Below are 23,638 nucleotides of genomic sequence, written 5' to 3'. Positions count from 1 at the left end.
CCATTTAATACATAACTTTATGGTTTGAATATAACACATCCCTTAAAACACCTTTTGCTGGGGACAAGCAAATGAAAGGTCAGCAAAAAGGTCCTACTTGTGTGATTTACATCTCAATTTTGTGATGTGTTTATTTTAATGGGAGATCTACTAGAATTATTTCTAAAGCCTATTTTATGATTAATATTTGCGGACTTGTCCCAGATATAGCTGATGGCTGCTTTAAACATCGCCAAATATGTTTTTTTATTGCTTAAAATTGTAGGCGCAATGTTAGGAAAACTTGGTTTTTTTGTTTTTAATGACTGATTACAAAGATTAAAATAGATTGAAATAACAAATATACCCCTATACCACACATAGATTTTCTCATTTGTGAGATACCCCAGTGATATTTGGGCTGACTGTTTTGTGAAATACACAAGTGTCAGTAATAGCAAAATTGGTAATATGATACGTTCTAGACTTAGGCCTAAAGATCATGTCAAAGCCATGCAGTTTTTGTGAGTGAACAGATAAAGTTGTCAATAAAATTGAAATCACATAATTCAGATGTTCAGATAATACATATAGTATACGTTATAGACGGGAATATAGGGGCTAGTGACAAACAACTGTTATCACATTTTGCCGGTTTTCAACCAAAGTCAGCAATTTTCACAAACTTTCATCACTCTTTATGATTTGTGAGCTTGCAACTAAACAGAAGCATTGATTTATAATCGACTTGATCACACTGGAATGTGTGCACAGTTTTTTCTTGATTACTATTGTCATATTTTAAAATGGGTATCCTAGTTCTGTCATTTTGAAAAAATCCTGAGACCATCAGACACTTGCTGTTAGTTATTATATAAAAAAAAATAATATAAAAGCATATAAGAATTAATTACAGATGCGATTTCTAGCTAAGGATGTCATCATTACCTAGAATTGCATTTCAAACCTACAGATGCTAAAATTTGCAAAGTTCCACCCAACATCAGCCTTCGTGCAGTGTATGAGGGTAATACAATAGTTATATTAAATATTTTATTATAATTTTTGTAGTTTGTATACTAACTTGGGGTGCACAAATTATCATGCAGGTTCTATTTACTAATCAATAGTCTTATTGTGAAATACAAATATACACCTTGTGCACAATAACTGCTTGCTTGAAAATGTGTCCCTATTTCTGTAACGCTTGTACTCCATTGTATTTTCTATTCCTGTTTCACTTGTATAAAAATGTTCACCTAATTTTTGTAAATATTTTAGAAACGTAATAATGTCTTCTATTGATACCAATTGTTTAACCTTAAACCGGTTTATCCTTCAAGAGCAAAGGAACCATCCCAATGCATCTGGGGATCTTACACATTTGTTAAACTCCATTATGACAGCAGTAAAAGCTATTTCCTCTGCTGTCAGAAGGGCTGGTATGACAAAAATGTAAGTACTGTACTTTAATTGTGTTCTGTTCACCTGGCCATTGGTTGCAATTGTACTTGCACATGACTACCCATAATGTAATTAGTTTATGGCAAATATATGTCGAAATTGTTTTATAAATTTGGTAGATATCCTATTTTTGCCTACTAACATGATAAGTTCTTTCATGAAAATTATTTTTCTTGACCAATAGAGGATTGTGGAAATAAATGTAGTGTTTTCAAGGTATATAATTGTCATACTTTTGTCAGAGAAACATGTAAGATCATATATATTTGAAATAAATGTACAATGAGCATATTTAACTGAAAGAAACACAGTTGTTTAAGTCAGACTTTGGGATTTCTTTGAATGCCATATGGTAGACAGAGTTAAATTAGGCTTTGAACAAAATCAAAATAGACAAAGCTGTTATTTCTGGTGACTTTAACAATATTTATAAGTGCCAGACCCTTGTTGAAACAAACCTATTGAAGCTAAATGTACTGAAGAATCAGTCAACTGGTTAGCTAATGGAGAGATTTAACCTACCGAAGCTGGAAATATGCACCCTACTACAAGAAGACAGGTTTTGAAGTGGAATTTGTTATTGTGGAAATAACTATCAAAGCAAATCATTGTCAATTCCTTTAAATACTGAGCACTGGCACTACTGGTGGATGGCACAGATGATGACAAAATCCACTACTTTAAGGCTGGCAAACCATGCTTGGCAATCCTTTCAAACTCATTGACAACGCTGGCATCAATAACTTTGTGCCAGAAGAACTGACAAATGACGTGAACTCGAAAATTGACTAAGACATTGATATTGAGTAAACAATTTTTTATAGAAAAGGAAAAGTTACAGGAGAAAGAGTTTGTGATGTCGTTTGTTTTCAAATCTCTGAAACCTCATTCTAGGTATGATAGACCCCTTTTATACTAGCCTCCTTCTAATTGCCCCCCTCTTAGAGGTGTCTTCAAGTAAAAGAAGACGGGTCTTATATTAGAGGTAATACTGTTTTCATGAATCAAATTGAACAGAGAAGAAACTAAAGCAATTAGCTGAAAAAAAGATAGCTAGTACTTTATGGTCATTGTTGAGAAATGCTTTTGGATAAAAAAGGCTGTAAAAAAGATGTATATACATCAATGTACTTAAAATAAGGTTGTGCAGGGAAGGCGTAAATTGTTTTGCTACATACGTACAGCAATTTTTATTTCCAGCTTTTACTGTTTCTCCCTGTTTTAAAGTGTAGTGCTTTCCTGTTTCTTGTTTAATAACACACTATTTTTATATAGTGGTGTAAAGTGTTGTGTCTGACACTAAAAATAGACTTGCTCATCATCATCATTCTCGGCTTAACGTCCGTTTTCCATGCTAGCATGGGTTGGACGGGGTATATTAATGACCCTCTTCCAATCTGATCTAGACTGTGTTAGATTCTCAAACTCAACTTCCTCTGCATCAAGTCTGTCCTTATAACCTCCTTCCAAGTCTTTCTCGGTCTGCCTCTAGGCTTTGCCCCAGGAACTATCAAGTCTCTACACTTTCTTATCCCCTCCACTCTTTCCAAATGCCCCAGCCAATTCAATTTTCTTATCTGGATAACATCTTTAATTCTACGGATACTTAGCCTGCTTCTTAGCTAATCTGAACTCTTTCTGTCTCTCAGACTGGCGTTGCACATCCACCTAACCATTCTCATATCATTCCTTTCTAAGCGGTCAAGATCTTCCTGCTTCACTTCCCATGTCTCACTACCGTACAACATAACACTTCTTACACAGGCCTCGTACAACCTACCTTTTAACTCAATTGACAAGACTCTGCTAGTCAACAAAGGAAATAACTCTCTGAACTTTTTCCAAGCAGAACCTATCCTGCAAGTAACACTTCTTCCAACACCTCCTTCACATCCATCACCTAAGTAACAGAAGTTCTCAACTATCTCTAACGAGCCACTGTTGTACATCATTGAAGCTGGAAATACTTCATTATCTATAATCTCACCTTTGGAACGCTTGCATACAAACTGAATCTCAGCTCTTAACCTTCCACTAATACTACTGCACTTCTTATGTACCCAATGCTTGCAAGTCTGACAAAAAATTGAGTATGTAACATTTTAGTGGACAATTTATTGTAACTACTATTTAGCCATTTTCAAACTCTTATTTATTTGAAAGCTTATTTTGCTTGCATACATTAGCTTTCTTATAACAAGCTGACCCTATGTTGGATGATTGCTCTCCTCTAAAATCAAATAACGTGATAATCCTTTTAGTCATGTGTGTTTTAAGCAAAAAACATGTGTTTACATAACTTGTGTCTCGGTAAACTTATGTCTTGGTAAGCTTGCATCTCAGTAAACTTGTGTCTCTGTAAGTTGTTACTAATGACACTATTGGATGATAAAGTCAGGGACGAAACTTTCAAGCATAATTGGCCCTTATTCCTCTGTTACCCACACTTGTGTAAAAATTATTTTATATTGGAGCGTTTATTATGCTATATAGCTACTGTGAATGATTATTTTAAAGTTTCGTTACTGTAAAAAAATGATTTTTGTAAAGGTTTGGTGTAGCTGGACACGAAAATACAACAGGAGACAAAGTGCAAAAACTGGACGTCCTGTCGAATGAGCTGTTTGTCAACATGTTGCGATCCTCATACACAGTGTGTGCTATGGTCTCAGAAGAGAACGAGAACATTATTGAGGTTGAAGCTGACAAACAAGGAAAGTATATTGTCTACTTTGATCCCCTGGATGGATCATCAAATATTGATTGCTTGGTTTCCATTGGATCAATATTTTCCATTTCCAGAAAGGTAGGGATAAGAACGACTGCTTTACTTTCTTTGGGGGTGGGGTAATTTTGGGGGTCCTCCCCCCCCAAAAAAAAGACTAAAGAGGGGGGGGGGGAATTTTGACAAATTATTTTATTTTCAATAACAGTTAGCCCATTTTTAATATATATATACCTCTTGTATAGGCTAAAAATTCTATAACTTTTCCTTTTTTTCTGTTACAAAATGAGGAAAGTTTTATTCCTGTTACTAGAACAAAAGTGAATTTTTTTTACATTTTTTCTAAGCTGGTTGGGAAAATTTTAGAATTAGATTTTTTTTTAAATGTTTTTCCTCGTTAAAACAATTCTAACATAGATTTTTTTTATATAAAGAAACATCTTCTCTGATCTAATTATACTTATTCTTGAAATTTGGCAAAAATTGAACAGATCTCCGGTGTTTGGAAAAAACATTTTTAACAAAAAATGAGGTTAACAATTGTTATCACTCCTTTTATTTTGGTTAGATAATGTGTCAAGTTTCATAGTCATAACATTTGTCCTTCCTTAAATGTAATGGTAGTGGTAAAATTACCCCCACCCCTCACCTTTTAGTTTTTCTCGGAATGGCCAAACGGCACCACTCGGCCTATGCTCTGCAGCTGCTAGGCAGGGATGCAGGCTAAGTATATAACGCCCATAATACATTAAATTCACTCCCCAAAATACCTGAGTTATGAAGCAATCTGCCCCATGCCTGAAAAATTTAGAATTGGAGCATTCTTACGTCAACAAAACTCAGTATTCTTTTAGATTTTAAATATATACAAATCTGATGTCCTCCTGTATGCTACATAAAACAACACTATTAATTTTGTGTAGGTAAAATTTTTAAAAATTCGGCCCTCCAATTCACTAATTTATGTGTGGAGTTATGGGTTTTTAAGGATTTTTTTTTTTCATTTTTCACACTCATATTGTTAGATTTATAAAAATTTTAAAATTATGGAATGTAATTTAATTTTTTTAGACAACCAGTGGACCAGTGACTAAGGCAGATGTTTTACAACCAGGAAAAGATTTTGTAGCTTCAGGATATGCTTTGTATGGAAGTGCAACCATGGTGGTTCTCACCACTGGAAATGGTGTCAATGGATTTACTTTGGATCCGGTAAGGCTCAACCTGTTTGTACTTTTTTTAGTTTTGGTGAATTTTATGTTACTGAATGACCCATAGCCCAAGAAGTTCTCGGAATTTTAAGATTGCTTTTGTTAGTAAAAACTGTTGAGCCTGTGAGTCTAACTGTCTCTTGGTAAGTTTGAAAATGCTTATGCCTTTTCAAAATGTGTTTATAACTTTTTAAGGGAATGAAGTCTTAAAGTTAAATTGAAGCTGTAGGTAGAAATGTCTTTGTTAGAATTAAGCTTAAACAACTTCCGGTCAAGATGGTAGCGTCATGTGACATTTATCACAGACCAGTTTTTACTATTGTCAAAATATAAAATATTTGAAACAATTTTTTTATTTATAGTCGATTGGTGAATTCTTACTAACCGAACCTGACATGAAGATCAAACCACGTGGAAAAATTTACAGTTTGAATGAAGGTTACAGTTCTCAGTTTGAGGAACCGCTGAAGAATTATCTTCAATCTATTAAATTTCCAAGCGTAAGTGTTAATTTTGAATAACGGTTCACTAGCTGTAAGTGTAGGTATTAGTTTTTGACTAGTTGTGCAGTCTGGAAGTGTAAGTATTAGTTTTTGACTAGTTGTAAGCCCTGTGAGTGTAAGTATTGGTTTTTGACTAGTTGTGCAGTCTGGAAGTGTAAGTATTAGTTTTTGACTAGTTGTAAGCCCTGTGAGTGTAAGTATTGGTTTTTGACTAGTTGTGCAGTCTGGAAGTGTAAGTGTTAGTTTTTGACCAGCTGTGCACTCTGTAAGTGTAAGGATTAGTTCTTAACTAGTTAGGCGCCCTGTAATTTTTATTATTAGTTTCTTAATCATGTTTATATGTGCAAGGTGTTTTGGCGAACCGGACGCTGTGGCAGTACAATTCTTCTTTGACTGAAGTTTTGTTTTATTGTTTGTAACTCATTAGTTTTAATCTTTTGGTTAACGCAAGGAAGTGCGGCGTTAAATGCCAACATTATTGGTGTACCGCGTTACTTCTAAAAAGCGCTGAGCCTAAGATAAGCGCGTCATTTAGACTAGCACCGCTAATTAGAAAAAAGAAGAAAATTGCTGGTAAGACATGGCTCATGTATAACCACAGATCCGTTTAAAAAAAACACAAAAAAATTCCCTTTAGCGGATCATTTATACAGTAAATGTGATTTCATTGATATTTATAAGTTATTTCGTAATACTAAATCTGTCCTATTTAAAAAGAAAAATTAACATTAAAAAAATAAATATATTGTATTCAGAAGAATATTTCATTAGTTTGTTTTTTTTGGTTGGCAAACATTGATTTTTTCTTTTTTTGAAATTCAGCGAGCAGCCAGTTTTGACGACTTTTTAGTTTGTTAATTTTCCATGTAACTTGAAAAAATTATGTCGTCTCGGAATAGCTCCTTGAACCTTCTGGTATGGTACATTGAAGTTTTCCGAAATTTTACGTCTGAAAATACTTTGTATTTCGCGGTGGTACAATTCCGCTATACCATTGTTCTGTTTTGTGCCTAAAAAAGTTATTACCCTTTACGGCATTTCTAAGTTTCTGACAAGAAAATACTATTTTTTTATGATTTAAACATCAATTTTGCAGGGAGACAAAAAAGCATACGGCTCTCGTTACATCGGATCAATGGTAGCTGACATGCATCGCACGATTAAATATGGCGGAATATTTATGTACCCTGCAAACAAAGCTAGTCCGAAGGGAAAGGTAATATTAAAGTTTATGTTTTCTATTTTAGTTCATCCCGGCATTTCTTGTCGGATTTATTAAGGGAAAAAATTAATCTTTATTATTTTTTATGCTGATTTTTTTCTTGTTTCAACAAAATATATAGCTACTTTGTTGTAATGACACGGCGAAGAAATATGTCTTTTCTTTAAATGCTTGATAAATGTATAAATTACAGAAGAAATGCAAGCATTTTCAATTATATGAGGGAGGGGGCTCACTTAAACAGAGCCATTGTAAATTTATGATAAGGCGCGATCTGCTCATTTATTTGTAATAAATACTTATACAATACGAGAAGAGTTTCAGTGTATGCAACACTGCACTTTCAATGTGTTCTATTGTTAAAGTGCACTTGTAATATTATTTTCAGAAACACGTCAAAAACTTCGCAAGAATTTGTTCATTGTTGGTAAATTGTTAAAAATTCGAACAATGAGCTCTTTGAATTTATATTTAAAACTAATTAAAATATTTTTAGCTTGAGGTGAAGTTATAAAAATACTACTGTTACGCCAATGTGTTTTGTAAAAAAATTTTTAACTCTTTGTATCTATTTATGTTTGATCTAACAACTTTCATTTTTGATCCTGCTTTTAATTTCAAGAAGTTTAAGGTGTGTAGATATATATAGTACAGATATAAAACTTGACGATCAAATGACAGGTTCTTTTATTAAAAGGAAATAGAATTTTACTTTAGGTAATTATTTAGGAAAAGCGTTTATTCAGGACAAGGATGGCCACACCTAAAATATCCTAAATAATCTCAAATTTAAAGCTCTCACTAAAATCTCCCCCTATAAAATTATCCTGAGAGATATTTTTCTAATAGTTCTGTTCATTTCCTCCAAAATTTTGTCAAAGACTAAAATATAAACGTTTTTTATTGTTTATTTCTATATTTTCATCTTAAGACCTCCTAAATTATCCTAAAATTGTCAAATCTGTGGCGACTCTGAAAAGGGGCGTTTATTTTAAGGGGCGTTGTGGGAGTTAGCTCTCTTTTCATTGTTTTAGTGACTTTTAAAAATTAAATATATTAAAAACTGGAATGATGCATTACAAATAGAAAAAAAAAGTGATGTACGAAGAATTTATGATATTGAATAATTGAAGTAACGTTACGATTTCCATATATTTTGGAATAAATAAAAAGGGGTTTGCAGCTACAACAGTTCTCTGTTTGTCACTCTGTCATTTCCAATGGGCGTTAATTTATTTTTGACAGCATACCTTGGGTGTTTATTATAAAGTTTTTGTACTTAACGCGGTAAAGGCGTTTCATATGGTTTCCACGTCGTTTTATCAAAGAACATTTTCTAATATAATTTAGGATCCTAAAGACTTTGTAAAATTACCGTAAAGTTTTAGTGTGCTTAAATATTTTTCATCATTCATGTAGTTTTTTAGCATTTCCGTAAATACTGTTTGTGTTTTTGAGAACATTTTCCATTCTGTCGTCCGTGAAGAAATAACCTTTTTTTTCTTATCAGTTACGTTTACTGTACGAATGTAATCCCATGGCTCACATTGTCGAGCAAGCTGGTGGCATGGCAACCGATGGTAAACAACGGATCCTGGATATCATTCCCGCAGATTGTCACGACCGCGCCCCTATTTTTATCGGTTCAAAAGAAGATGTTGAAGATTATTTGAAATTTGTCAAATAAATAATTAATTTTTGTAGTTGTATTTTATCATGGAAGAAATAAAAATTAATTGTAATTTTTATAGTTTTTTGGTCGTATCGATAACTGTCGATTTGTCGGCTACATTAGTTGTCCTACGTGTTACAACACAGCTAGCCAGTTTAAGGCATCTTATGTACATGCGCTTACCTCTAAGAAATTGTTTAAATAATATAATTGACCAACGGAGAAGGCGGTTTGCTTTAAGCTATATGTATTCTGGTATTCTTGAGAAGTCACGCGGTTTTGGATTAAAAGAGACGAAATAAGACAATATAAAATACGATAATTATTCTCCCCGCGTTTATTCCGATTCATCGTTTTGAAAGACAGACAATAAAAGGATGGAAGGGAGTCACTTAAACGTATGCTTTTATGCACATGATATTTCCAGTCACATAAGGGGTGAATTACTAAGTGCACACTAAGCGTCAATTCAACGCTTTTACCCCCTCCCACTTTAACCGTCAAATCCCTAAAATAGAACATTTGGAGACATGTCGTTTCCCCAATTGACAACAATTCACGTTGCAATTTCTTTCCCAGGGCATTTTGCTTTTAGTTGATATTAGTCGCTCCGTCATAACAGCTTGGGGGAGAAAAAATCTGGGAACAAGGATGACTTGTGTAGAAGACAGACGACAAAGAAAACGTTTTACGGTAAAAAAATATTTAAACATCAAAGGATTTACCCATCCCCCTCCCTAACATTGGTATCCTCTCTCCCTAACAAGTTCTGGGGACGAGGTTGGATTTACCCATCTCTCCCTAACATCGGATTACCGTCCTCGTTCCGATAAGAGAATCACCTCTCAGTGAAAGTGACACAGGATGTACATAATTCGCATGCTTGGAGCCTTTTAAATAGGGATATAATTACAAGAAATCAACATTGTTGCGATGCAATATAATTAACAACATCAATTAAGTGCAACGCATATACTAATATATAAATAGCAGGTTAATTACCGCTATTATTTAATTTTTTCCGGATCTCCTGCGACAAGGACACCCCCTGTGTTTAAGCGCACTCTTTGGAAGACGAAAATTATTTACATCTTCTCGAGTAGAGAATTTTTCTTGGAAAACTTTCAGCTGTGGTGGTGTTATATTTACACAAATATTGATTTAGAAGGTAGCAGGGAGGGTGTGACATGTTTTTCTTGATTCCATATTAACTGCTAGTTGCTCCTTGCCACCAATCCCCAACTCTCGATATAATTAGTTTAAACGGACACACAACTGAAAGATCGTTATATCGAAGTGTTTTATAAGGATATCTTAAGAACAAGGCAGGAAGAATTTAGTTCGTAAAGTGAAATCTAGTTGTTTGTCATATTGAGGGTTTGTAATATAGCGAGTTTTCTAAGTTACTTTTAGAAAGGCATGGGTTGAATCTTTTGTCTGCCGCGCCTATCATACAAGCTAGTTAGCGCTTAATCTCTAACCGTGAAGAGGCTGATAACACAACATATATAGTATTGCAGTCTCAACTTTTGCTAGCACACCACACTGTGTTACTTCATTGGGAAGAACTTGTTGACATTTGAGGAACTATTGAAATTTTGAGGCAGTTCCCTAGAGCGTATGTTGTTGCCCAATCCCATACTAGTCAGTAAACTAAACTCAACATTTTTCTTTAGCCACATTTTTTGATGAGAATAGCAGAAAATAAAGGACATGTAAGCTTTATATTCTTGCACGGACATTTCAAGCGCCGCCACATTTCAAGCGTAAGTCACTAAATTATAAAATAAAACACCCGTTTCGCACCCATGAATGTGCCTATCAGTAAATAGCACGCTAATCAGGGACAAAGTATCAAATAATTTCTAATCTGGTACTAAGAAGTTAATTTTAATAACTTGATACAATCGATTACTGATGATGGCGGTCTAATATGCAACAAAATTTCAAAGTTACGGTGAAGCAATTATATTGAATTCTATCACGAACACAGATCTGTGACTCGGATAAAAATCATCGAACTACGTCACGAGCAGAAATCTAATTTTCATTTACACAAAAAGAACGATAAGGTTGGCAAGAATATTTAGTACAACACTTTATCTTTTTTTCTTGTTATCAAAGTCATCTTTTTCTTTATTGGCCGATTTGCTAATCTCTGTGTAAGGATTAATCTGATTATCGAGAATAATAAAAGCTTTTACTGGTTTATCTTTAGTTTTAATTTCTTATATATATTTTTGAATTTAATTATAATTTTAGCTCTCAACAATAACAACAACAACAATAACAACAACAACAACAACAACTACAACAGCAACGACAATGATAAATAAACACAACATTTTGTTTAACATTTGTTTTTGGGAAGATAAAAAAAGTCAGAAAAAAAACAAAGTATTTAAACCAGGTCATGACCGATCTCTGAGGGAGAGACAACACCGTGCGGAACATGATTCAGCAATTTTCAAGTAGACACAAGTAGAAATGCTGACACGGAACTGACTAAATTTGACAGAAATAGTTCTTTTAATTGATTAATGTTTACAAATTTAAAAAAACTGTGAAGAAAAGCAACAGTAACAAAACACATGGCTTTTGGCGCCATTTTAAAGAGACAGCCCCTGGCAGTGGTTGCATATTGTAGCGCGCCATGGTCAAGTGCAAGGAAAAAGTAGTTTTAAATTTATTATTCTTTAATTGCCCTCAAAAACCAATGTTCTGTCAGCTAAGTGCAAAATATTATATCTAACAACAACAACGACATTCAACAACAACAACAATGGCTTTATTTTCGTTTTTTTTTACATTATCTATGACATCAGTTTAAGGAGGTATTAATTCGGTTTCCAGACCTCATTGTATCCTTATCGCGTACGGTCAGATAAGGATCAAATCCACATCTGGAGATATGCCAAAAGAGCTTCACGAACAAAGGAATTACAGTCTTTTATTTTAAAACTATTGTGGGAAACTTGATAAGGTTTAATTACCCTACGAACGCATCATCTTTAATAACGTGATTATTATTGTTCAAGTTAAATTACATGTTTTATGATGCAGGTTTTAATTAAAATGAGATGAGATACATGCTTTGATTCAATTCATCAACTTCCTGAATTTTTTGTCCATGGAAACAGGAAAGACTGTTTACTGTTTGCCAGACGGCCAAACAAGTACGCCAGTTTAAGGGAGAGAGATATGCGAAAAAAGGCGTAACATTATTTTTTTTAAAATTTTTTAAAGGATGGTAGCGGACACAGGTAGAAGTTGCGACAGGCGTGAATATTTTGTTTTGTTTCCGCGAGATATTTTTAATACGCAATAATTTTTGAACGGAATAATGTATTTATATTTTCCAGACTCAACTGTCTTACCTAAGACAAACTGCATTTTTTGAAAGTAGCGAATCGTCAGGAACATTCCTTTCAGTATTTCAACAGCGTTATATTAATTGTAATCTCACATAGACAATTGATAAAACTGGAATTACTCTTATCAGTCGAGAAACTCTACGATAACAGAATTTTTTTCCTGACTTAATTTTTTATTTGTCAACTTAACCTTGTACCAGGAGGTTTTTCCTTTTTTGACATCAAGGCTGGAGGCGAAAAAACTAGTTAGTTGTCTTGTAAGAGCTAGCGGATTTGACATCAGGCTTAAGCGATATACATCTGCCTTCAGCTCAAGAAGATGTATTCTAAATAACAAAATTTTTACCATATGGAAAAAGCAGAAAAGATACTTTTAACCTGACTTTTTTTACCCGTAATGCTTTGCACATTAAATTTTTTTTCCGTATACAGTAAAAACTCCTGGGAGCGGACCGACTTAAGAAATTGGTTAAACACTTATAACAAATCCTCCACAAACCTATAGCAGACGTTATGTTAGAGCTTGTAATAACGGAGCCTTGGACCCTCTCAATGGTGTCCACAGAAAGATCCCATTGTTGTCTTAATGAAACTTATCCCCCTACAGAGATTAATCCATTTTTAACGCCTCTTCGCACATTATTGAACATTCAACGCCCCTTTTGTATATCATTAAATTTTAACGCCAATTCAACACATAGTATAAATTTTCACATCTTGTCATACGTGTTAACAGATAACATCCTCAATTGTTTTGTGCGCATGCGCACATTAAAAAAACTAATTATGCATTCAATAAATTTAAAAGTCATCAAGCGGAAACTAGATAAGGAAGACGGAATTTAGAGAGCATGAAATGTCGACATAAAGACGGGGGGTAAATTGCGCTCAATAACGGGAACGTAATAATCGCTTTTTAAAAAGCGTGACGAAAATGTTGAATAGCTTGTACCACAGTGGTACATCTTCATTAAGTGAAAGGGAAATGACGTCATTCTGAGCCGAGTAAATCTTTTAGTTGTTGACAAGTTATACGAAAACATCCGATTTTCAAATAGTGTTGAGATTGAAAACAAAATTACTGGAACGTTTCCACACGAGATCTATTAGCTTACACTGTGTCAAAAATCATATGAATTATTTAATCGCGAATACTAATTTTCAATGTCAATGATCGATGCAAGATGAAACGGTTGTGTGTAAAATTCTTCCTTAAAGGTGTATTCATGAGCATACTAGTATAAGATAACCGGTATGAAGAATCACTATAAAAGGAGTTGGGTTCGATCGTGTTTTGAGACAATTTTTCTATGAAACTTGTGGAGGTGTTATTAAAATGTTTCAAATCTTCAAGCGAAATAATTATTTAGGAAGAGGATGAGGGGGGGGGGGTGGATTGGTAGGGTGGCAATTATTTTGAAACCATTCTGTTATAGTAGAATAAACAGTATAAAGAGGTTTAGTCACAAATCCTAAGTCATGTCAATATTTGTTCCATACAACTTTATTATGTTGGCTTTTCACTCAAAAAAGCTATGGTTTAAATAAACACCCCCTTCTAGGAGGGACAGTCATTATAAGAGGCCGCTTTAAAAAGGGAGGCATTTGATTATAAAGTAAAAGGGGCATTTATTGGATACGGTATGGGAGAGTTGTTTAAGCGTTGTAGTATGTAGGTATTAGGATGAAAACACCGAGTGTTAGGGACACAATAATCTTTTATATGGAAAGAAATTTGTTTTATATATTCTTTGTTGTGTTTTGTTTCACACACACACAGAGAGAGAGAGAGTGAGAGAGAGAGGGAGAGAGCTTAAAGCAAATCTATGACACAGTATTTATCCAGACTTTTCTTTCACCTTGTAAAAAATCCAATTCACACGCACTACCTTTCTTTCTGTGACTATGAAAAAGTGGACAGCTGGGCACGTGAAACCAAGGTGACGCATTCTATATGTCACGTGCATGTAATCAAATTACTTGATTTCTTTAGACTGAAATGGATTTTCTTGTGATTACAAAGTTGTTAGCGTTGAATTGTTTGCAGAAGATGAATAAAATGTAAACAACGTTTTATTTATGGAGCAAACGTCAGATAAACGAATATTTTATAAACAGTGTACTTAAATAAACAAATAAATAACTGAATGATCTCTTTAAATGAAAACATTGATTGAAATTTGAGAAGCTGATCTTTTTTATCTTTATTTATAGTCAGTGTGAGCACAGTTGATGTTTTGTGTGTTTGTGCGAAATATGAGAACTAACTTAAATACACGGAGGAGGAAAACAATGACTCAACTGCATATCGCACTCTGTGTGTTTCGAAAAAATAATCATCTTTGTTGTAACTTGATCGGTAAAATAAACAATCCTGACAACTTTTGTCAACATAGAAGTTGTTTTTGTTACAAATACAAAAATATCAGCCGAAGGATAACATCCTGCACGTAAATGTGGGAAAAAAATTACGCATGGATTTATATTTCCTTGCTTAGAACATTTCATCTGTAAATAATCTCAAACTCTGTACATCTCAATACAAGAGTTATTACTTAAACATAATTTCACTATGGAAGCTTATTAAAAGAAACTTTAATAAAAAATATTTAAAGAAATTAAATGACATTCAGTCTTGGGACACAGGTTGTTATTTTATCCTTTTATCCGCCTTTAATATATGCATATAGATTTAATTTACTAATATTGATCCTTATTTATTTCCAGGCTATACTATTACTTTTTGAGACCTGCGTACGAAGTGTCTAAGAAAATGTAATTTTAGCATTTTCCTGGATTTACGTCACTGGGAAATAGTGTCTGTTTGTAATTAATATAACTCCAATTATACATTTAACCCCCCGTGTCTTTGTTTTTTATATATGATGTTATTAGAAGCAATGGAGCGTAGCTGTATTAACTATATTTTGACGTTACTAGACAATTGACAATTCCTATTGTTTTCATTTAACAACATCACAAATTATAATGGTGTGTTATCTCAAATAACTTACGTTTTTAAATCCTGCTTATGATCTCTACCACGGAGATTATTACTCCATCAAAATAGTCATTTATATTTTGTAAGTGAAGTCATTACAAAGCATTTCACATGTTACTAAATCAAAAATCTAAAAATACTGCGAGGGAAGCCTGTGAGCTTTTTTTCTTCGAGTTTTGCAGCGGAAATATATCTGTTCCTGCACTATGCTAAATGCGATCAAAGTTCGATTTAGCAAGCCTAGTCATTAGTCTCTGCGATGGAGATAATGACCGTGATGCTATTTTCAAGTAAATTCTCAAGATGCCAGCATCTTGTGGTGCAGTAATCTTGGTTGATTATGATTTGAATTTAAACTTGCTTCGCCTCACTGAGTTTAGTTCATTCAAAACAACTTAATATGATCAAACGAGGCGGCTAAAAAACGTGTGTTTATCGAAACAGGCGACACAAAAATCACCACAGAGATTCACGTTAAATGTAAAAGTTATTTCAGTGGATATATATGTGAAAGTTTGTTTATTTCATGGAATGCATGTTGTTGTTATTGTTGTTGTGGCGTTTTTGATATATCTCAGAGTGGGAAACAAACTAGAGAAGTAAATTGAACTTAAACTATATGAACTTACACAAACTATTATATCAGTTGAATTTTAACACTATTTTCCAAACTTTAAACGTGAAATGGATGTTGCTTCGAAACATCGTATGGCGGGAGTTGAAATGCGCAGCCATCATGAATTACGCCGACCACCTGCCGCTGGTTGGATGCTTGTTGAAGGAGGACGACCGGTATGCTTGCTTTAAATTATTTAATTTACTTATTTTTATATTATATTATTATTGACAGTGATATTTTCTTTTTCTTTTAATATATTAACATAAAAAGAAACCAAAACAAGAAACGGTTAAAAAATTGTTGATTAACCGGAAGACTTTTTAACAGAATCGCAGTTAAAAATCTATAAGGGAAAACCTCGCGTATTTTTTTTTTCTTTTTTCAGAAAATCTAACAAATTGCTTTTTATCACAACATAATGTTTCTATCTCATACAACGAATTCGCGGTAATATCAGGTTTTGTTAGGATCGAGAGAATTAATATTCAAATTATATCTTTTTTTTATATATAAACTTTAATAAAAGAAGTCGACAAGTAAAGTTACGTCTCTCTGTCTTAATGATAAATATGAAACTACTTCGTATGACATGCAACCAATTGTAGTCGCGACGCCGTTTATTATAGTCGCGACGCCGCTCATTGTACACGCGACGCTGTGCATTGTAGACACACGTCGTTCATTATGGACACGTCATATATTTTGTTAACGACCCGTATGACATAAAAATTAAAATGCGCCAGCCAAAAAAAAAATTGCAATAAAATAGGAGACTATTTTTACCGCCCCCTTTTTTAGGTCAATCCATATTGGCGGTGTAACACCGCGTAACAACACTGGGCGTTACGCCTTCTCTAATGTTACACCGAAAACCTGTACAAAAAACGAAGGCAATGATAAATAGATAAGTTACATCGGTGTCTTAGCCAACAGGAATGGGATATAAATATTCTTCTCATTTTTTTAGAACGAAATAGCAAAAAAATTCGAATTTATATGTTGACTGTAGAAACAGTCTCCATAATCTCGCTCTTGGGTTTCTTTCCTTCATAACATTATTGTCGGAGGTGAAAAACTTGTTAGTCGTCCAGTAAACGTGCAACAAACCCTGTGACGAGAATAGCAGCCTCCTGTGTTAACTAAACTTACTTTGTAAAAAGGGTTTGGTTACATAAATGAACATGCGAAGAAATTTAAATAGAAATAAATAAAAATGTTAACTGCAGCTTAATTCCTTCAGTTAACATGAAAGGAACGCTGCATGGTGGTATTTCTCCCGTCTGCCATGAAGTTCATGTGTGGCGGTAAAAAAAATGAAACCGGATCAAATTTCGTAGACTTACACAAGTTCTATATTTACCTATTTTATTTTGTTTGGTTGATTGGCATCAAATATTTTCACATCAGTAACGTGATCACCCGAAGACGGAACATGCAGTTATTGTCAAAACAGCTCAGTTTTCAATGTTTAATAACAACAACAATGAAAGATTCTCAAGTACCCGCGCTGAGTCCGAAAAGTTTAGTAACATGTGTTGCATCACGACAATTTCGATTTTCGGTTACCGAGAGTTTAAACATAGGCGTGACCACATGAAAGGTGGAACTTGAACAATCTATAAACGTATGCCACAACTTTTGCTTCCATGGTGTGTAAATGCTTTCACGACCTTGCCTCCAGGACTGTTAGGTTTCTTATACTTGGACGGCTGCCATCAAATATGAGAAAACCTAGAGCTCTGGGGACGAGGTAGCAGCCTTAAGGATGAACGTTGGAAATCTTGAAAAATGAAATACATTTTCGTCTCTTGTACTTTCTTCTCTTTGATAGTACAGTTGGTTATAATTGATTGATACTACAGGTCTAGGAACTAGGTTTTCTGTGTAAAAAGTCATCCCGCTTCAGTTAAGCTATGCTTACTGTTGCGTATTTTTGCTTGCGTCATTTTACCAACCTTGTTTCCAAGTTTCCAGAATTTGTGTCTACGTTTGAGCCATGCACGTGTCATAATTTTACCAAACTCAGTGCCAGCTCTCAAAGGACTGCGCTAATGAGAAACAGTTAGATCTGAGTACGAAGTTGGTGTTATTCGCCGGTTTCTTGGCAACTATGAAAACTTTTTTTTATTAACACTGAACAAGTAAACGCCGAAATAGAATCAAAGAAGTTTATAACACCAGCTAGATAATCTAGGTCTACATAGCTCTTTGTTATAAATACCGGTAGCTTTTCGTTCTTATGCCTAATCCCGTGTCAACACTAGACTGGGTGCTACAAATAATCCGTGTTTCGCGACTAATCTATTTACTCACTTCCACTATTTTACTCATAAACAGAGCGAGAAGTCTTGGAGCTTTTCACACGGAGATATAAATGTCTGTACACTAATACAGCTTTTGAGAAAAATTATTTTTATTTTTGTACAAGTGCTTAGTGAAAGACTAACGTGTCAAGAAAGCAAGTGAGTGTAACGCGAACCGTTGATGCGAACCATTGTTATGTGTAACTCGGGCCTATCGCGGCACGAAGTTCTATCTCTCTACAATTTTGATAGAACTGTTCCTCACGTGACTTTAAAATGCTCCGTATTACGTAATCGCAAATTGAACCATTCGACAAGCGATTGGACGGAATTTCCTATGGCATTCTAACTGTCTGTGTTGACCTATTGTCCTTCGTGTTCAAGTCATGTGCGCTTTTAAAATAATCTTTGTCCGTTGACACTAACGAGGTTAAAAACCTATCACCTTGGCGACAGTTTTATTGCATGGATTGTTATTATAAACCCATTAGCCGACTGGTGACAACTTGATATCGTTGCCACGTTTGCGGTGAAATTTACCAATTTCCATAATTAAGCTCGTAAATTTTTGTAATTAGAAACAAAATAGCTATTAATTGTCTCGTTTATATCTAATTAGGCTATGTCATTATTAGAAACTAAATAGATATACGGTCGCGTGTTCGTTTACCTGTGTCGACTTGTGGTGGACTGGGGTAATGTTATTAAATTTTAGCATGTCTGTAAATGAAAGGCGGATGGAGCAAGACATCACGTGTTTTTCACTGACGCTTTTTTGCTATATAATGATTTTTTTTATTTAAGATATATTTTTAAGTAAAATTAAAGTTATTTTTAGGGGTCTCAGAGCTTCTTAATTCTCTCGACTCGATATCTGTAAAAATGGCTTTCTATTTAAGCATTCATGGCTGCAGTTCTCAGTGTTTGGACGTCAGCTTACAGGGGTTTCACACATTATTTCTTTTTTATAAAATTTCCGGTCTGCAAACGCTTGAAGTTGATTTATCAGAACTTTCCAAGCTTCAAGAATACAATCCCTGCGGAAGAAAAAAAAATGGGTATATCCAAAAAATGAAAAATCTGAAAACTGCGGCCATCAATGCTTTAATGCTCTAAATTTAATTTTAACTCGAAAGTTTAATTGTTTTTACGATTGCTTAGCCACACCCGCATCCACCACCATGGACCATGCATGGCGTCGCTCCGCCACCGCAAGAGAATGGACTTTTAAAACAAGTTGGTCAAAATCCTGCCCACGCCGCACCGTATTCTGCAAAGTATCACCCTTATGGCATGCGTCAGCAGTATCGTCCTCACCAGTTCACTGTTCACGAGTTAGAAAAATGTTTATATGGAAAACTAGAAATGCGAGTGGTCCAAATCGGCGACCGTAAATCAACACCTCCCTCGAAGCCTTCTTCTACATCTTCTGGCTTAACTTCCGAAGATAAAAACAAACCGGCGAAGTGTATGTACACATAAAATTTAGTTTTAAAAACAACCCTCTGTACTATTTATTTTCTTTCGAGACATTCCTCCCTTCTTACACAAGATTAACAAAAAAATGTAATTAATATTGCTGTTTATAAAAATAGTCTGATCCAACAACAAGATCGCAAAAGTCAGCAAAACACCATTATTTGCACAGATTAGATAACATGTTGTCTAACAGTTTAAACCACAGATAAAAAAGTGTTTAATTACATGGTGTACTTTGCTCTGTGTCTTTGGTGATGCTGAAATTTGACAGCATATTCCAGTGTCTACTTAAGGGTGTGGTACCGTGTTTGCTTTGTCATTTTCGCTGTGGGATTAAAGTTTCAACCTTGGAAATAATGGCGGGTTTACGGGTGGGGATATTAGAGAGTTGGGAATAATAAAAAGGCGGGTTCAACCCGTTCCACAAAGGTGGGTTTACTGGAGAGGCATAAATTGCACAGATGCCAAAATAATAGAGTAAACGGTATTTGTCAAAAAATCCAATTCTGAGATGTCCTCAACATAACGGACCGCTTTCTTCGCTACCATCTTTGCTTTTCTACTTGAGTGGTAGTGAAGTTTAACCACATTATAAGAATGTGTATCTTTAGGGTGTGATATGTGTCAAGAAATCCGATTCGGAGAATGTCCTCAACATGACGGACCGCTTCCTTCGCTGCCATCTTTGACACTATCTGGTCCAAAGTCATATGCAGTATCCACCTTCCCCGACGAGGTTGGTTTGTGCATATCTACACTTCCACTGGCAGGCTATGGTGTGTTTGCCAAACAATTTATTCCCATGGGAACATGGATTGGGCCGTATGAAGGAAAAAAAATAGCTGTGGAAGATGGGCTAAAGCAAATAAGTCAGGGTGACGCTCCTTTTCTTTGGGAGGTAAGTTCTAGTGCAACTTTAACTATCGTGTCTTCATCTCCTAGCACTGATTGATCAATAGAAAATACGCGCGTTTTTATAAGCAACGCTTTGTGAACAAGAAGAGGCTTAAATGCTACAAAAAACGAAAGCAAGTTATAAGCAACCGTCGTCCTACAGTGAGTAAATACAAAGTAAGAAATCAAAAATATGGATTATAAAAAGAGCAGTAGTTTCCAAGACATTATGTTGTCGTTAAAAAAATGCAAACCGATTACGTAAGTGGTTAAAGCTAAAGTCTGATTGGCGCGCTAGACGAATTGAGCAAACAAAGACATAAATTAGGTCTTTCCAAGTGGTTAGTCAGCGAGCAACAAGGAAACAATAGATGCGGTTGTAAAAAGAGAGGTACGGCTAGCTTAAGTAACTCGCACGTGTAGTCCTCAACGAATTTGAAAAAGAGACCCTAGACACGAAGTTGTAAAAATGCAGCTTATTTCGAATATTTGTTGCCATATTATGACTTAGTGCTCAACCTCGTTTGTAATTCAATATAATTTCTTTTTAGATTTACGAAAACTTACGGTTAAGTCACTTTTTGGATGCAAGTGACGAAAACGCTTCTAGCTGGATGCGGTTTATCCAATGCGCTCGACATAGAGGCGAGCAGAATTTATTTGTCTTTCAGTACTATGGTAGTATTTACTACAGAGCTTTCAAAGATATCGCAATCGGAAGTGAGCTGTTGGTATGGTATGACGACAAATACCCGCAATATTTTGGAATGCCGTACGACATTAGAGATATGTCGTCATTTTCAATGGAAAGTAAGATAGATCGCCTTCTTGTTTATTTTCTTTCAATTTTTTCTTCTTCTTTTCAAGGAGATTAACCCTATCCGACAAAAAACGGTGATGAAATTTTTTGGTAGTGACGAGGATTTTGTCCGACAAAATTTTGCCCGACAAATTATGTGTTAATAACTATTTTTTGGAGCTGTTTCTTTGCGTCCATATAGAAAAGTGATTAAACAAAGGCCGTAAAAAAGAATTTTCCATAACGAAACAAATATTTTATCCGAATAAAATTTTTCCGATTGATAGAAATCCTCCAGTAAAAAGAGTCACATCTCTCTATAGACTCCTTTGTTTTGTTTTTTTGTGAAAAACTCATTAACTGTCCAGAGAAAATGTATAACCACGCAAAGGCACGATCCATTTCCATCACCAGATTGATGACAATACAGTGCGATCCACAGTTAAAGAAATTTTGCTTAACTTGACTTTAGAAATTTTTATATTTTCGTGAAACTTTTTAGGTATTCAAGCACCAACAGAAGTACCAAAGAAATCTGATCTTGATCCAAACCGCATCCATCACGGTGAAAGATCACATCCATTTCTACATGGAGGCAAAGTAATCCCAAACGCCGCACCTGTTGGACGCGAACGGAACGAACCACCACGCATACCACCAAATGGGCACCTACACACTCAACCGCTTCATGGTCATCCCTCTAACACATTTCAACCGCCTTCCGCTCAACCTCCCGCCCAACCGCCTACATTAAGTCAAGCACCAAGTATAATAGATACTCGATCTGTTCACTCGATAACCCATGTATCAGTAAGTCGACCGCACGTTCATCCAAATGCTCCTCCGAGTCATTCTCCCAGAAAAAGGAATCCTGGATTTCGAAGAGAGCCAAACCATGCTTCGTCCAGTATGCTTCGATCAATGAGTGCGGATGATTTACGTAAGCGCAACAGTGCTGGTGATAGGCCGCCATCGGAACGTGAACATTTAGAACATTTGGAACATATGGCACATGCCGAACGCGGTAACCGTCCTTCTCCTGGGTTGCTGGGTTCTCATATGAATCTTCCACCAGGTGCTATTCCACATCATTATCCTTCTTCGATTACGTACTCGAAGCTTCCTCCTCCTGTGATGTCAGTAACACCGGTGACACACGAACGCTCTCGGATAAAACTCGACGATATAACTAAGCATAACGAAATGAAGCTATACCACGAACATGCATTCGAACATGAACGCCTCGCTCGTGAGAAAGACAGGGTGTTACACGAACGTGAACGAATGGCGCGTCAACACGAGAGAATAGAACGCATGAACATGGAGCGTGGCAGGTCCAGTCATGAAAGAGCAATGCATGAAGGAAACGCACCGTCTGAACCATGGGAAATTTATCGTTGCCAAGGTTGCAGACAAAGTTTTTCGCAAAAAGCTGCACTGGAAACGCATCACTGTGTTGCCGAAGCAGCAAAACCTTACCAATGCGGACGTTGCCAACTCTCCTTTCCAGAACCAGTTGATTTACAAGAGCACATGGCCATGCACACGTCAGAGAGACCGTTTAAATGTGGCGTTTGTGCACGGTCTTTTTCAGGTACAAATGCACTCAGCGCACACATGCGTAGTCATACATTGAATGAACCGAAACTGCCCGTGAAAGACATTATGAAGACTGCGCCTTTAGATTGTCAAAAGTGTGGGAAACGATTTCTGCAAGCCGCAGATATGACGAAACATTTATCAACTCCTGGCCAGTGCGTTAGCTAACACGCAAAAAGCAGGGCTTCATTTTTTTGTTTCTGATACAAAATGAGAAAAACAACTAGTCTCGATTACTAAAGAATTGGTTCTTGTTACTCTACCAGTTTTTTAACAGTACTTTTTGTCTTTTAAGGCGGGAAGTTCTGTTTGTGCAATTCGTGGTGTGTATGTGTGTTTCAATTTTTTGTTTTGAAGTGAGAATGTATTGTATACCTTGAAATTTTTTGTATATATATATATCTACTCTTTGGCTTTGTAAAATCGAGTAAAAGAATTTATTCTTGTACATTAGTTTTGTAAATACATACATATCCTTTTCTACAAACCGCCATTCTTGTTCTTCTCTTTCGCAAAATTACCATTTCGTTCGAGAATAGAAACACACACGCAACAGGTAGGAGAGTGGTTGTATAGGATACCTTATCGGAGAAAATAATGTTGGACAAAATTAGGGGTTGAAAATTTTGTCCGACAAATTTTATTTGTAGAATTCTGACATAGAATTATAGACTAGAATAGTTTTAATTTTTGTTTTATAATCTCGTAAAAAATCAAAACAAAAATAAGAATTCACGATTTTATCGGATCCTGAATGAAAATGGTAATAATCCAAATATTTTCAACAAAGATTG

The 23,638-nt window shown here is 35.2% G+C and overlaps 2 protein-coding genes across 2 annotated transcripts; both read left to right on the top strand.

The window, feature by feature from the left end:
• Positions 1-1,237: 1,237 nt before the first annotated feature.
• LOC130643666 (fructose-1,6-bisphosphatase 1-like) lies at positions 1,238-8,846 on the top strand. The gene is made up of 6 exons (XM_057449610.1): positions 1,238-1,434; positions 3,994-4,249; positions 5,240-5,380; positions 5,742-5,879; positions 6,979-7,098; positions 8,615-8,846. Exons 1-6 carry the CDS (start codon positions 1,271-1,273, stop codon positions 8,789-8,791), a joined length of 996 nt encoding a protein of 331 aa, XP_057305593.1. The 5' UTR covers positions 1,238-1,270; the 3' UTR covers positions 8,792-8,846.
• Positions 8,847-15,416: 6,570 nt separating this feature from the next.
• LOC130643650 (PR domain zinc finger protein 15-like) lies at positions 15,417-23,332 on the top strand. Its single transcript, XM_057449609.1, has 5 exons — positions 15,417-15,943; positions 19,235-19,541; positions 20,164-20,450; positions 20,998-21,256; positions 21,748-23,332. The coding sequence occupies exons 1-5, from the start codon at positions 15,836-15,838 to the stop codon at positions 23,010-23,012; spliced, it is 2,226 nt and encodes a 741-aa protein (XP_057305592.1). The 5' UTR covers positions 15,417-15,835; the 3' UTR covers positions 23,013-23,332.
• The last annotated feature ends 306 nt before the right edge of the window (positions 23,333-23,638 follow it).

The sequence above is a fragment of the Hydractinia symbiolongicarpus genome, chromosome 1 (genome assembly GCF_029227915.1).
Source record: "Hydractinia symbiolongicarpus strain clone_291-10 chromosome 1, HSymV2.1, whole genome shotgun sequence".
Classification (NCBI taxonomy): domain Eukaryota; kingdom Metazoa; phylum Cnidaria; class Hydrozoa; order Anthoathecata; family Hydractiniidae; genus Hydractinia; species Hydractinia symbiolongicarpus.
Note: the sequence above shows the minus strand (reverse complement) of the source record. Positions and strands in the feature narration are given on the sequence as shown.